General features: G+C 40.9%; 1 protein-coding gene across 3 annotated transcripts in view; it reads left to right on the top strand.

The window, feature by feature from the left end:
- The window catches only part of Hepacam2 (HEPACAM family member 2), a 36,339-nt gene extending 23,373 nt beyond the window's left edge, over nt 1-12,966 (top strand). For 2 of the 3 annotated variants that reach the window (XM_021191375.2, XM_021191376.2), the window contains exons 5-9: nt 3,750-3,875; nt 3,963-3,987; nt 4,075-4,112; nt 5,400-5,473; nt 8,239-8,352. In XM_021191375.2, coding sequence (XP_021047034.1) covers nt 3,750-3,875; nt 3,963-3,987; nt 4,075-4,112; nt 5,400-5,473; nt 8,239-8,352 — 377 coding nt within the window. Of the gene's footprint in view, nt 1-3,749; nt 3,876-3,962; nt 3,988-4,074; nt 4,113-5,399; nt 5,474-8,238; nt 8,353-12,737 lie in introns of those variants that run through there. The other variant, XM_029535353.1, reaches the window with a different exon arrangement.
- Nucleotides 12,967-14,854: the final 1,888 nt, after the last annotated feature.

Here is a 14,854-nt window from a genome sequence, read left to right as displayed (position 1 = left end):
AGAGAGAGAGAGAGAGAGAGAGAGAGAGAGAGAGAGAGAGAGAGAGAGAGAGAGAGAGAAAATATATTTATGGAAATGTTGCCATCTGCTTGGAATTTAAAGGCATGTATATGAAGATATCCAGGTGTATAATCACAAATCCCTGAGGACATGTGGACATGGCTTAAAAGGTATCTATAATAGATGTGTTTTAGATTTACATGTAATGTGGATCAATCAACCATTTCAAAATTATAATCCAAAACTTTCCATTGCTATAATGTAGGAAAGGATGCAAAATAGGAAGAGAAACTGATTCCGTTCCCCCCATTTAGCTACAAATTTCTCAGCTCTGGGTCAGTGGAGACACAGACTGAGATACAACTTTGATGTCCGAACCCTGAGACCTTCGCTGGGAGCCTCGTGAGAACCTACCACAGGCTAACTGTGTCTGTCAGGTGGGGCCATGAGAAGTGTGCAAGTAACGCAGCAGCGAGTAAGGCATCTTCACCTCCACGGGGGCATGGGGCAGCTGCCGTAATTAGTGAACAGATTGGAGGGGAGAGTTCTCAGGACTCCATTCGCATCTCAGAATAGACACACCGCCTATTTAGCATATGGCTGTCATGTTCAGGGTACAGCCTCAAACAGCAGGGTAGCGATACCATGGATACCACACCTCTTGCCCATATTTGCTCTTAACATATTATTCCATTTTATTTGTTTGCTTAAGGAGGAGGCAAATACCATTTGCACTCTGGCTTTGGTAAATGAGCCCCTTGTGTTTAAATAGTGGGGAGGATGGCATGCTATGTACAAATGAATAGCATAAACTCTGAAAGAAGAGGGGTGCTCTTCCAAATGCCCAGACCTGCATTACAGGTCCCAATATATTCTCTAAGCAATAAGACTAGAATTCCCCGACTCTCCTATTTTCAAGTTGGAGTTCTAGAAACTCATCTATCAAAAAAACACACTCGCTGAGAGCTGAGATTTTGGCATGCATTCTAGACAAAGAAACTGAGACAAGATCAGGGAACCATGGCACTAGATGAGGGGACCAAGAACAATCATTCGTCTTCAAAAAAGGACCATGTGCCTCCTCACACTCCATGGAGACAACACTGGCTTTCACTATAGCCAGGCTTTTGATTGACAGGGATTGATCACTGCAAGGTGGGTCATTGTTGCAGACAAGTAGAAGCCAATGGGAGTGAGTGAGAGAACCATAAAGAAGGAGTCGAAGGCTAGAAGAAAGGATGGGGAATGGGAAGGTTGTGACCTCTATGGAAGGGCATCTAAAATTTTCTTTATTTAAGTACTTGTCCAAGTGGGAAAAATTTAAAAATGAAGGCTAGGAGAAGGTGAGTCTTATGTACCTGAGAGTAAGGTGGCCAACGACTGTGTGTTAAGCCCCGTTGCCAAGTTTAAGAACCATAGACGTAGTATCTGGCAATGATGGATGCCAGAGTGAATCCACCATAAGAAAGAGAAGCACTCTGACATAGACATCCTTGGCATATTTTTAATTTTAAGGAAAATTAAAAAAGAAAAAAAAAACAGCCAAAACTAAACTAAAAATGTTTTCCTTATAGTAAAAAATAACCCTAGCACCTGATTATGTTTAAATGTTCTGAACTTTAGCAGGATGGCTATCGTGAGGTGAAAGGTTGAGGGATCTGAACTTTGGTGTTAAGACTTGGAGTTTCCTGGGGCTGGAGAGATGGCTTGGCTGTTAAGAACACTTGCTGTTCTTCCAGAGAACCCAAATTCAGATCAGAAAGCTCACAACTGCCTGTAGTTCTTACTTCAGGGGATTTGATGCCCTTTACTGGCCTCCATGGACCAGAAATGGAGAAGTAGAATATATACTTACACACACACACACACACACACACACACACACACACAAATAAATAAAAATAATAATTTTTAATTGGATTTTTTCCAAGAGTCCATGCCAAAAGAAGGGAGAGGTTAGGGCCTTGGTACCATCCAGAGTGAGAACATGTCTCCTGGAAAGAGATTGTTCCTTACAGCATAATCCTTTTTGACTTTGGTGAATTCTTGTATCTGTAGTCAAACTGTGGTGACATTCAGCCATAATGTGGCAAAAAATAGACTTCAAATAAATGTTTAATTAAGATCCAGTTCAGCAGAGAAATTGTTTGCATCACTGATGAACCATCAGGTATTTATAGGGCATTGGTGAATAGTTAACAGAATCACAGTAGCCCCCAAATGGCACAGAATTTTTCATAACAAGAAACATCCTTGCACACAGACCTAGAAAGAATAAGAGAACAGCCGTGCATGGTCAAATGAGAAGGGATAGCATGGGTTCCATAACCTGTCTACTATAGATTTCTATATACCAGCTATGCTACAGCAGAAAAAAATAAGACATTTGTAAATGATAATATACCGGGAAACACTGAGATGTTTTGCATAGGCCTGTATTGAGAAAAGGAGATGGGTAAGGGCTTACATTCATTTTACCTCCTGGAGGCACTAACAGAGCCTTTGTGGAGGAAGAGGAAGAGGATTCTGGGTAGTCATTCCTTCAAGGACCAAGTAGCCACTGTGTTACTGACCACACACAGATTCTATGTCTGAAGTGGGAGTGGCATTACAGTTTTTGAATTATGATTTCAGAGCACATCAGTCTGAGTAGTCAGGCGATTGCCATGACTCATTTGCACACTGATATCAGAGCTGCATGTTAAAGATTACAACTACTTCCTCATATACAGGTTAATACATGATTAAACATATCATAGTCCAGGGCTGGTATTAACATCACTATAGTCGATACATTGTATAAACAGCGTTGGAAAGGAGGCAGAATGAACTATTAAAAGCCTGGGATTATCCCCACCACGATAACCTAAATGTCTTTTGTAAGCCTCAACTTCCTCATCTAGAAGGGATAATAATATAATTGCTCTCTAATAAGTTTGCCAGGGCACTGTGCGTCCCTAGCACAGAGTGTGGTATACTGTAAGCACTCAGCATATGCATTACAGCTATTAGCACCATACACAATACAGTTCTAGTAACAAAAGGAACGTTGGTGGGATTTTATATTTACATTGTCTTGCGCAAGTGTGTGGGGTGTGTTTGTGTGTGTGTGTGTGTGTGTGTGTGTGTGTGTGTGTTCATATTTCACAATGCACATGTGGAGATCAGAAAAACATTTTCAGAAGACAAGTTTCTCCTTCCACAGTGGATTCTGGTATCAAACTCGGGTAAGTCTTCAAGTTCTTCAAGTTTGTACTTTTACCATCTGATGGGCATGACTTTAAATATTTTATTGAGAGTTGCATGTCCATGTTATTTGGGATATTGGCATTTCTTGATTGGTTAAAAAAAAGGAGTAAGGTATATTTGGGATAAGTTTTCCTCTCATATCCTTAAATAAATACCATTATCTCCCTGAGAGGGCCACACCCTTGAATCTTGCTAAAGCAGTGAGACTGGAGGACAGAGAGCATCCTATGTCTGCTGGTGGAGAGATAAAGAGATGAAACATTTATGGGAAAGTGGTAGTGTATCATGTCAGTATTTCCCAGGTAACCAGCCACATCTCCAATCACAAATATCCTGAGGAAGTTTGGGGTTTAAGTCTTAAGTCAATTTATCCCACCCATTGGGAGATGAAGGAAAGACAAGCAGAGGGAGAGGGAGAGGGGAAGGCAATGGTATCTATTTAAGTAGAGAACAGCCTAAACAATTCAGGTGATTTAGTAATTTATTGCTATTTTTTTTAGGGCTGGAGAAGCTTGCACAAAGGGGGAAATCACTGTCCCCATTAGCAAGTATAACTGGAATATCACTGTTTTTGATTATATCCATGTGTCTTCTTTTTCTGTGGAAAAAATATCAACCTTACAAAGGTAGGTTGAAAACAGAAAAAAAAAATACATTTTACAAACATTCTAAAAAAATACTTTACTGAGTTTCCACCTTTCTTTTACCTTTAGCTATAAGACAGAAGCTAGAAGGCAGGTAATGTATGTGTTTCTATGAAAATAACTTTTTAGAAAAGTCCCCTTAATTATAACCCTTGATTAATGCCTCTGTTTGTCTTTTCAGACCAGAGTCAGAATACAGAAAAGCTCAAACATTTTCAGGTAATGGGCAGACTGGAGAGGAGTGTTGTCCATAGTGGTATATATTCGTTGTCAATGTTTTCTGCTGGTATGTACCGATAACACTGGCAATGTAATGGAATTGACAGAAGCCAATATTAGCACAACCACGATTCCCTACGTTGTTCAGTGTCTCCCCTTTACAAAATGCTGCTTCTCTGGTGATTTTATGCACACCACACAGGTCTGTAAGATAAGCTGGGGGAAGGACCCTCCACTCAATTTGCAGACAAGGCAGAGAAAGATCCGAGAGATGAAACTATTGAGTTCTGCTCCATTCTCCCTCGTTAGTCCTCTTGTCATTGGTCTATAAGAGCAAAGAGGGACTTTTGTGGCTTCTGGAGGACATACAAAGCTTCCTGTCCTAAGGAGAGGAAGAAATGGAGGTGTGATCAGGCCTGGCTGCTCCTTTGTCTCTAGCTGACCCTCAACCTTCATTGTTGACTCCATACTGAGCTGCTCTTAGTTAACAGTGGAGCTCGGTAGTGCCAGTGAGAGCCAGGTTTCAGTTCCCGATATCTGGCATATATCCCTGGAAGATTATTTTTCTTGGCCTTAAATTCCTTATCTATTTAACAGAGATAAAAACTTCCTCCTGGGGCTGCTATGAAAGGTAAAATAAGATGATATGAAGAGCCTAATATGACTCTTAATGAAAAGAAAAAAAAGTTCATCCTCTTACCTAGTCCTTGCTTGCTTACAATAATTGGGTGTCACGGAGGGGAAGGGTCCCAATCCCATCAGGCTCCTCCCAACCACCTCCCTCCTCCTCCTTTCCAAGATAAAGGCTGGGTGATATCCCTACTGTGCACCCTACTGTGCAGCAACGTTTTTGTTTTTGTGTTTTTTTCCCAATGTCAATTAGCAATTGGTAATCTATTGAAGCTCAGTAGATATTACAGGTGGATCAAAAGTTGCTGTGACCTCCAGGCTAAGGCCTCCGTGTTCTGGAATCTACAGTCTTGTCCACATATGTGTATTTGAACATGTAACACAATATCCTCACAGCTGACTTTAGGGATAATTGGTCAGGTTCAGTTTAATTTTTTTTTTTCCTCTTAAGAAGGACTTATTCCTCAAACAATTTAATGCCTATATGACCACACGAGACTAGGATCTATGAAATTGTTTCACGCAAATATCACTTAAAGAAGCAGACAATAAAAAACAGTTCTTTGGCCATTCCTAAGGAAACAAAAGTAAATGCATGAAAATTTAAGTATTGGAGGAAAGCTGTGCTTCTGTAAGTTGTGGTGCTTTTCCTTTCAGGCCATGAAGATGCCCTGGGTGACTTCGGGATCTACGAGTTTGTGACTTTTCCGGATGCATCTGGTGTTCCCAGGGTTGGTTTTCCTAGTGGCTGATTAAACAGAGGTGTAAGCAGCATTCATTTAAGAACTAGGGCAGTGGTGTCCAAAGGCTTCGCTTGCCCTTGCTGCATCCCACAGTGCTGATTCACTGGACAGTGAGATTTGCGGAGCTAAGGCATTTTTTTCCTCACTTTTTCTTCTCTTATAGAGATAGTAAAGCTGTCAGAAATAAGGATAAACACTCTTTTCCTGGTATAGTCTATGAATAGAGAATTAGCTAGGTCGACTAGAGAGAGAAAAGAAGGATGGAGGGCTCGCAGTTCCTGGCTTAAGTTGTCCCTGTTGCCTAGGTGACCTCAGTCCTTCACTTTGCGGAACTCACTATATCCCTCGGCTCCCTCCCTTTCTGCCTCATAACCTCCATAGCTTTTCAGAGACATTCATTTGATCCTATCCTTGAAGGTACTTGCTGGTCATAAGGGAGTTATCATGTAATACAAACCTACTAATATACAGGTATACATTTTTTTTATTACCCTAAAGGTGCAATCCTTTAAAAAGGATTTAAAAAAAGGTAGGGGCTTTTATAGTTGAAACCATTTGTACTCAGGCAGTCTCTTCAAAAAATTGTAGATAATCAGTGTCAAGCAGAATGTGCCCCTGAACTCTTAGCTTATGAGCACTCACCAATGTGTACAGGACTGGTTTTTCTTCTGTCTTCTCATCCCTCTGTAATAGTCCACTTATGGATGGAGCCAGAAATGGATTGCTTGCTTCTGGCTTCTTCTTTCTTCCATTTTTTTAGAAGAGAACTATTTGCCATTCGGAAATAGCCCCTTTGTTCTAAGCATTCTATCACCCCGTGCGCTTCCTCCAGTGAGTTTCCTGGCTACAGACTTTATTTCAGAAACGTCCTGTGAGTAATGGAGAGGGGTTGATTGGATTTTGCCCTCCTGAGGCTGAGTAAGTAGCTCCCAGGCTGCCATAGACAAGGAGAGATGCACCTGACAATGATGTGCCAGTGTCCCATTAGGCAGGATGGTATCACACCTCCAAAACCAAAGAAGACAAAATAAAGACGTGATTGATCTGTTAGCTAGAAGGACTTTTGTAGTGCTGTGACACACCCTTCTAAGGTGTAGCTTCAAAGCCTAGATCAGGAGACTGAAGAGGCAAATGGACACACTGAGCTTTGAAACATAGAATGTTTTTACTTAAAAGAAAAATCACACATATATTCCTAATGGATCATTATTAAGGAGTGAATGGTGACTAATATTGGGGCATTGATTGTATGCAGACTGCAGCACTAATTGAAGCCCTCTACTGACTCCAAGTACTTTAGTGTCCGTGGACTTGAAGCAGACAAGCCTGTCCTTGAGTTGCATCTCAGAAGCATTGCTTGAACTCTGTAACACATAGCAGAACTTGGTTTGGAACCATGTTCATTCTGAATCAGAAATGTGTGAGAATTCTTCTGACCACCTTAATTGGCCATGTCAGGTGCTTTGGGGATGATGTGAGAAACCAGAAGGAACAGCCAAAGTAGGAAGGTGAGGGCAGGGATACGTGGGAGAGGAGCTGAGTGAGAAGAAGCCAGAATGCCATTTGCACGTGAAGATGGACAGTCCAAGGCAATGAGCCTAAGAAGAAAACAGCTACCAATAAAAGAAATATTCTCAAAAGTGTCATGAAGAGGAGAAATAAGTTTAATTATTAATTTATTTGCATCTTAAAAATCAAACCAGTCTCTTTGTTATTGTAGTACATATAAGATGGATCGCTCTCCCTTTACTTGTTGTGTGCTGTGTTATCCATTTAGCACCTCTTCCAGGAGTTGGAGAGAGGACAAATGCATAGCATTAACAAATTTGCTTCCATTCAATATTAGATCATGTATGTTAGAATACATCTACCATAGCCCCTGACCACCTTCATACCAAGGAAAATGAAGATGCAGTCTCAATTATAAATTCTATGGAAATATCAACCCAAAATGACTGGCGAAGTTATGGCCCGTGGCCTTGAGAACTTTAGTAAGAGAAATGGAAATGGTTTCCAAAACCACATAGCACTAAGGCATCCCAACACAGAAAACATTCCTTAGTGTTACCCCCTTCACTGGGGAGGGTGCTGTGTAAACAGGAAGGACTGCAGGTCGATAGAAGAGTGGTTAAAAGAGGGGCGAGTGGGAAGGAAGACCAGACAGACAAGAAACTGGAAGGCGGTGTTTGCAGAAAGAACGAAATTACAGACTATGAGGAGCATGAGGAAAGCACAAGTTTCAACAAAGCATGTGATTTTTTTACCAGATAAATACACTATATCCTTCTCTTGTTCAGCTAAGCCTGTCGTCTCCAGAGCTATCCCCACAGTAAGACCAAAGCATCACCCTTTGCCCCTTTACTCTCTTGAAGTATGATGAGGACTTCTGGCTTCCCGTTATCCTTTCAGAGAAGCCATACTGGCTTGTGTAATTGCCAAAAAGAGCAGTTAAGAAACAAGGTTTTATATGTGCTTTCTGGTTCTAAGCTATTGAGGTGTTGTTTGTTGGTTGCTGGTTTGTTTTATTTTCTCCTTACTCTTCTCTTGTTTTTCTGCCCGATAGTTTGCACAGTTTTTCTTGAGTGATGAAACCAGTGGTGGATTTGTCAAGCTATTCTTGGAGTAACGTAGTGTGAGGGCAGGAAGTAGCATTCCAGAGGTGGCGAGCATCTGTTCTCCGTCTCTCACACTCCTGAGTTGTTTCCGGATAACCTTGAGCTAAGTTTTGTCTATTAATGTGTTGTGTGTTCTAGATGTCAAATAGGTCTGCCCCTGCCTCTGATGGTGTAACAGGGCAAGATTTTCACGGAACAATTTACGAAGTCATTCAGCATATCCCCGCACAACAGCAAGACAATACAGAGTAAGTATGAGTCTGTGTTTGCTGGGTGCGATGGAGGCTCACAGACGTTAGCGGCTGCATTTCTGAAAGCTCCAAATATATTAAAAGAGGAAACTATAGTTTCAAAAAAAAAGTGAAATTCTTCAAGATAAATCCTCCTGTGAAACTAGTTTTGGAAAATGAAACAGGCAAGTGTAGAAATACCAGGTAGGGCCATGCCCATGGGCAGGTAGGTAGACAAGAGGCAGAACTCTGGAATGACCTGTCTGCTGCATCTGTTTCTCCTTACCAATGGGTCTCTAAGGAATCTGCATCAGGGTGTGAAAGGCCCAATCAGGCCAGTGCTCAAACAGCTTTAGTCATCCTCATGACCTTTCAGTGACCGTAGCAACTTTATAGCCACAATGCTCTGTTGGTAATTATAATGCCAGACAAGAAGGCTACCAGGGGAGAATTCAGTATCAAAGGCCCAACATGTTCCCATTCAAGGCTGACTATTTCCAACTGCATACGACTGGTCCCTCTGAGAACAAAACCTGTGTTGAGGCCAAAGGCAGCAAACCACTTAGCCACTTAAGCTCAAGGCCTTTACTGGAGCTGTCACTTCTTTGCCCTGGAGAAGCTAAGCCACAGTCTTGAAATAATGAAACCAAGTTCTGTTTTTGTGTACGAAGCTGCCTGCAGGCCTAACTGCCACAATCCCCTTCCACTCCTCCTTTAGCTGTCATTTGTTGACTCTGAGAAGAACATCAATAACTGCTTCCCTTCCGGCAAATGGAGCAGCCCCAACAAAGTCATTCCTGCTCATTTCTGGGCAAACATTGAAAACAACTGCTAGGAAGAGTTCAGGAGTGCATTGAAAAATCATCTAATGGAGAAAACCCACACTCAGGGACAATGCAGTGGTTTTAAGGCTAAGTACGTGACAAGAAACGCCAGATAGACCTGTCAGAGAAAACACTCTCAAAGTCAGGGAGAGAAAAAAACAATTCCTAGTAGAACCAAGAATTTCTGGTTTGAAATTTTAAAAACGTTTTGGTTTGAAGCAATATATTAAAAGGGTTACATACCGTACAAGAAGGAGACAAAATAACATGGTTTTTGAAAAAGAAAACACTGAAGGAACAGCTGAACTCTTTACTTTCTGGAGCAGGAAGCAGGGGAGTATTTCTGTCTTCATTTTGTTTTCTCTTTTCTTTTATTGATACGTATTGATTGAGCATAGTTATGGGGTACAAAGTAATACTTTGGCCCAGGTATACATTGCACAATCTATCACTATTTCTGAGACTATGTCTGCTGTGTAAGATTGAATCCAGTAAAAAAAGAAAGAAAGGAAGAGAGAGAGAGAGAGAGAGAGAGAGAGAGAGANAGAAAGAAAGAAAGAAAGAAAGAAAGAAAGAAAGAAAGAAAGAAAGAAAGAAAGAAAGAAAGGAAAATAAAAATTATTCTGGAGCTGGGGAAAGGGTTCAATTTAAAAACTACTTACCATGAAAGAGTGAGGACCTGAGTTTGGAATCCCAGAATTCACATAAAAAGCCCCATAAAGCAGCAAGCACCAAAAACCACGGCCCTGGGAGACAGAGTAGAGTCTGGTCTAGCCAGCTAGCAAGCTCCAGGTTCAGGGAAACATGTCTCCATCAAACAAACAAACAAACAAACAAATGAGCTGAAAAGCAGTCGAGGAAGATGCCTGTGATGAGCTTTCCACTTGCAAACACACACACACACACACACACACACACACACACACACACACACAGACTTGCACACACATATGCACAAATAAAAAATTTTAAGATGATTTTTGAAATCCCTATTTAAATTCAGTTGTTTTTCTACATGTCCTGTGTTCTAAATGTTCTAAATATCTACTTCTACTACTTCTACTAGAATGGTCACCATCCAGTGAAGACTCAAGGCTTGTCTTTTAAGAAAGGCTCCTAAGATGGAAATAAATATAAAGTTGTGAGTGTAGCAGGTCCAAGTTCAGAATACAGAATAGAGTAAAAGAGTTCATTTTCATCTCAAAAAATGAATTTTTCTTTTTTTTTTTTTTTAAAGTTTTAAAAATAGTTCTTTGTCAATAGATGTCTGTCTGAAATGAGCAAAATCTTTAAAACTCCTCGGGCCAATTAAAGTGTATTTCAGGAACAATTTCTGATGGTTGAAAGCAAAGCAGAAATGGTTTCCCCCGCAAAGAACTATTTTTAAATCGCCACTGGGGACATGAGGCTGGAATAGGCAGTCACCCTAGAAGGTTAGAGCCTCCTTGATCCACTCCTACTGCTTACGCTCCACCCTGGCCCCCTCCAGTCTCCTGCCTTCCTGAGACTTGTTCATCTGTTTGGTTCTCTGAGTGTCTTCCAGTGGCTGTCTCTCTCTCCTTAACCTCTGAGTTTGCCCTCTTTTCAGATATGACCCCATTTCCCTCTTTTTATACTTTCTTTTTAAAAGATGGGAAAGGAAACAGCACCTCTACTTCACCAAATAAGAAATCATCCTTTTTACATTGCCCTTTGACTCATACAATCGGGAAGCCAATAGTTCAAAAATTTTGTTTTCAACACAGATTTATTCTACCGATTCCAATCTATTTTTTTTTTTTTGAAAAAAAAAAATAGATCGAATAGTTTGTGTCTTTTCATCAAAATCTTGTTTTGTACTTATTTACATAAATCCACAACTATTTCTAGGGTCTTTGCTGTCTCCCAGTGAGAAGGATTCAATAATGCTCAGCCTTGTAAGGATTTCACAACTTTGTAGACTCCAGTTTGCTTACCAAAAACCTTTCATAAAATACACCTTCTTTCAAGAATAAATAAATGTTGGCTGTAGATGAGATGATTTTTGTTTCCTGGTTGCTTATGATTTTCTCTATGTCCTATTAAATTTGAAGATTAATTTCATGAATAGGAGGCTGCTGGCTCTGCCCTGTCTCCAGTTCCCAAAGTGAATTAGCTAGCTCCAAGGGAAGAATTCTAACTTACTGCTTTCTCTCCCCTTTATTGAGTCTTCTCTAAGGAAAGAACGCTGGCTTAAATAATTGTATTCTTTGATCCTTGGACTGTTTTTTTTTGAGTACATGTAACTGTTAGAAACCTGAATTCCTGTTCAATAAATCAGTAAATTGGTCTGTATTCATAAGCTGGTACTCAGTCCAATGATTTGTTTGTTGAATACAGAGTCACTTTCTGAAACACTGTTTATTGATACTGTTAAATGATCTTGGCCCGGGTTTTTTAAAACCCATTGTTGGTTGTTAGCATCTTTTTAGGATTTTTGTTCAATTATTTGCACAATATATTTTGATTGGATTTTTTCCAACATCTTCTAGATTCTCTCCACCTACCTACACACCCAAACCCATCATGTTCTTTGTCTCTCTCTCTAAAAAAAAAAGAAAAAGAAAAAAGATAGAAAATCAATAAGACCAGGACCAAAACAAAAAAATAAAGAAAAGTAGTGGGTTTTGTGTTGGCCAGCTACTCCCGGGTCTGTGGCCTGTCCTGTGGTGTGGTTGATATAGCTAGTGACACTCCATTGGAGAAAACTGATTTTCCGTTTCCCAGCTAGTATCAGTTGCAAATAGCTTTGTTAGAGGTGAGACTTTGCATTTACTTCCTGGGCTCAGCGCTGGGATGCCATGAGGTTGGAGTCTGTGCAGAACTGCATGTTGTCCCAGACTATGTGAGTTCATATAGGCATCAGTCCCATTGTATCTGGAAGGTGCAGTTTCTCTGGTGTCTACTACCACTTTCGGCTTTTAGAATTTTTGTGTGTCCCCTCTTTAGTTCCCTGTGCCTGGAGAGGAGCGGGTTTGATAAAGACATTCCATGCAGGGCTGAGTTCTCAAAGTTTTTTGCTCTCTGTACAATGTCCAATTGTGGATCTCTCTGTCAGTTACCATCTACCGCAAGGGAATGTCTCTGATGAGGGTTGAGCAATGTTCTGGAATATATATGTATATATATATCTCGATATATCATCAGGATTCAGGCCATTGCTGTGTTCCTTTAACAGAATTATGGTAGCAGGTTTTCCTCTAGGTCCATTACCTATATAGTCTCAGATTCTTGGCTACGTCAGCAACATCAGGTAAGGGTTTTGTCTCATGGAGTGAGCCGTAAACCCAACCAAAATGTGGTTGGCTACTCACATGGTTATTATTACCTTGAAGACAAGACATTTGGATAATTAAACCTTGCGTCCCAAAATGTAATTGACTACAAGAGGATCGTTTGCCCTTTGCTCTGTGGATGAAGAAATATAGTTTTCTTGAATCGGCTCAAAACACTCACGTTCTCCATCTTCACAGCTATGAAAAGGAGTAAAGTAGTTAAGTTTCCTTTACCCATAAAACTAGAACTCTACAAAACACTTAACGCGTTTCCTGTATCTCTTCCTCAGGTGAGACTCCATGGGCAAAATAGTATATTGGAGTAAAATCACGAAGAAACATTTTGAAAGGAAACATCCGGAAACCGTGAAAAGTAAAATCCTGGCAACCTTCAGTTTCGTCTTAATGCAGAGTAGAGGCACCTGTGCAGACGGAAGGCTGGTTTTTCTGACATGCGCAATGGGCTGTGTGACAGAGGAACACCGTAGGAATATTCTTCCGTGGACAGTTTCTCACCCAGACTGGGAGGAGGAAGAGGGGAACGAAGCTCCCCAGTTACTTGCTACTGAAAGTTCCAAGTGTCCCAATTGGGGCTCGCCCATGCGCCTCCACTCCGGATCAGCGCAGCACTGCCCTGTGCCACCTGCAAACTCGGAGACTTCGCCTTGATAGATGTCCGCGATAAGCTTTGTTTTATTAAGTGCTCATTACTGCTATGAAAGTAAAGCAACCTTTTTTTTTTTTTTCTTTTGTCCCAAATTGATTTCTTGTTATTTGTGTCACAAAAAATTAAGGATGCTTAACACAGAGGTAAGACAGAGGTAATGCCCTTTCCCTGGCTCTCCGTGAACATTGGTATCAACAGTGTATTTAGAAAGAGCGGCAAAATGTGTAAGGAAATGGTTTGTTAAAAATCCCATTTTGATTTTTTTGTTCAAAGAAAGAGAAAATTGAAATAAAGTATTCTGTTTGCCTTTTTACATTGCCCCGATTCTTTAGATGGCAAACCCTGACTTTTAAGTAAGATTGAAGAATTAAGATAATTTATTCTTACTTCCCAGTATGCAAATAAAAATGGACATTATGAAAACTTATTAATCAAAACCTATTCCTTTTTTATTTTATGCAGAAAAAGCATAATAGAATTTATTTTTAAAAAAATCTATTTGAAGTGAACCACTATGCTTGCTTACACTGTCCCACATTTTCACAACTATATATGGTGCAAGCAAAACCACATTGAGACTCACGGCTCCTTCTGTCTTCTAACTCCACTGCGCTCACAGATCTTTCTGATGAAAAAAAAATCAATCCTTGCTACCACAAATACTTTCTTTTGTACATAGTAAAAACATGAACTACTCCGATTAGAAAAATGATTTTATGGTCACCATAAACATATGCATACATCTGGGTTTGCAGAACACTGGCTCCCACACAATTAAAGTCCCTGCCTTACCTTCCAGAAACAACCTGTCAGCATTTCCCTGCATTACTCATATGGGGGCCACACCCCTTCAAGCCCTAGCAGCGGGATCATACAAATGTGCAGATTACAAGGTCAAATGCAGCTCGAGGAAAATAAAGTTGTGTCGGGAAACAAGAGGAGAGAGATACAATGAGAGAGGAAGTGAAAGAGAGGTTACAACCGATGGGCTGAATTCCCCTTCTGGGAGTGTTAGGTGACCTAGCTTAAGAGACAAATGCAGGTGTGTCTCATGATGACCACCGTTCACTGCCTGCGATTTCTTAAAAGCTATGAGCAGTTGTCCACCTCGGCAGTTAGGTAACCAGCTCCTCTCTAGCCACCTCGGCCTGCCCTTCTCTGTCTCTTGCCCACGCCCTGGCCTTCCCGAGGGGTGGGGGACGGGCGTGCTTATGCATCTCATTAGCAGGGCAGATTGTGAGCTCTGGCTGCCTTTCTGACTCACCCTTTCCAAACTCTAAACACTTCAACCCACAAATGGCCCTTTCTTGTAGCACATACGCAGGATCCTCAAATCAAAGTGTGCTGCAAACCAACATGCTTACTAGTCCCCCGGGGTTAGCTTTCCTGTTCACCCTTCCAGACTCTCCCACCCAAACCAAAGGAAATACCAAATGATCTATATTCAAACTCACTTTCCAATCACTTGTAATTCCTCTCATTTCTGTATCTCTCTCCCTCACACACACACACAAATAGACAGAATCCCTTAGCGTCTGGTTCCACTCAAAGCAGCAGCGAGGAAGCTGCTGAAGGGGGAAATGAGAAAGATCTCGAATCCAATTAACTTTTGCCTTCATTGGTGTGGAACGCCGGACGACTCGCTGCTTTTTTAGTAAATGGGGATGAAAATCTCATAAATTAATCAAGGTTTCCAGGGGAAGTGATGAACCAAAACCCAGATGTTCACCTAATTAACAA

This window comes from Mus pahari, chromosome 2, assembly GCF_900095145.1.
Source record: "Mus pahari chromosome 2, PAHARI_EIJ_v1.1, whole genome shotgun sequence".
NCBI lineage: Eukaryota > Metazoa > Chordata > Mammalia > Rodentia > Muridae > Mus > Mus pahari.
Note: the sequence above shows the minus strand (reverse complement) of the source record. Positions and strands in the feature narration are given on the sequence as shown.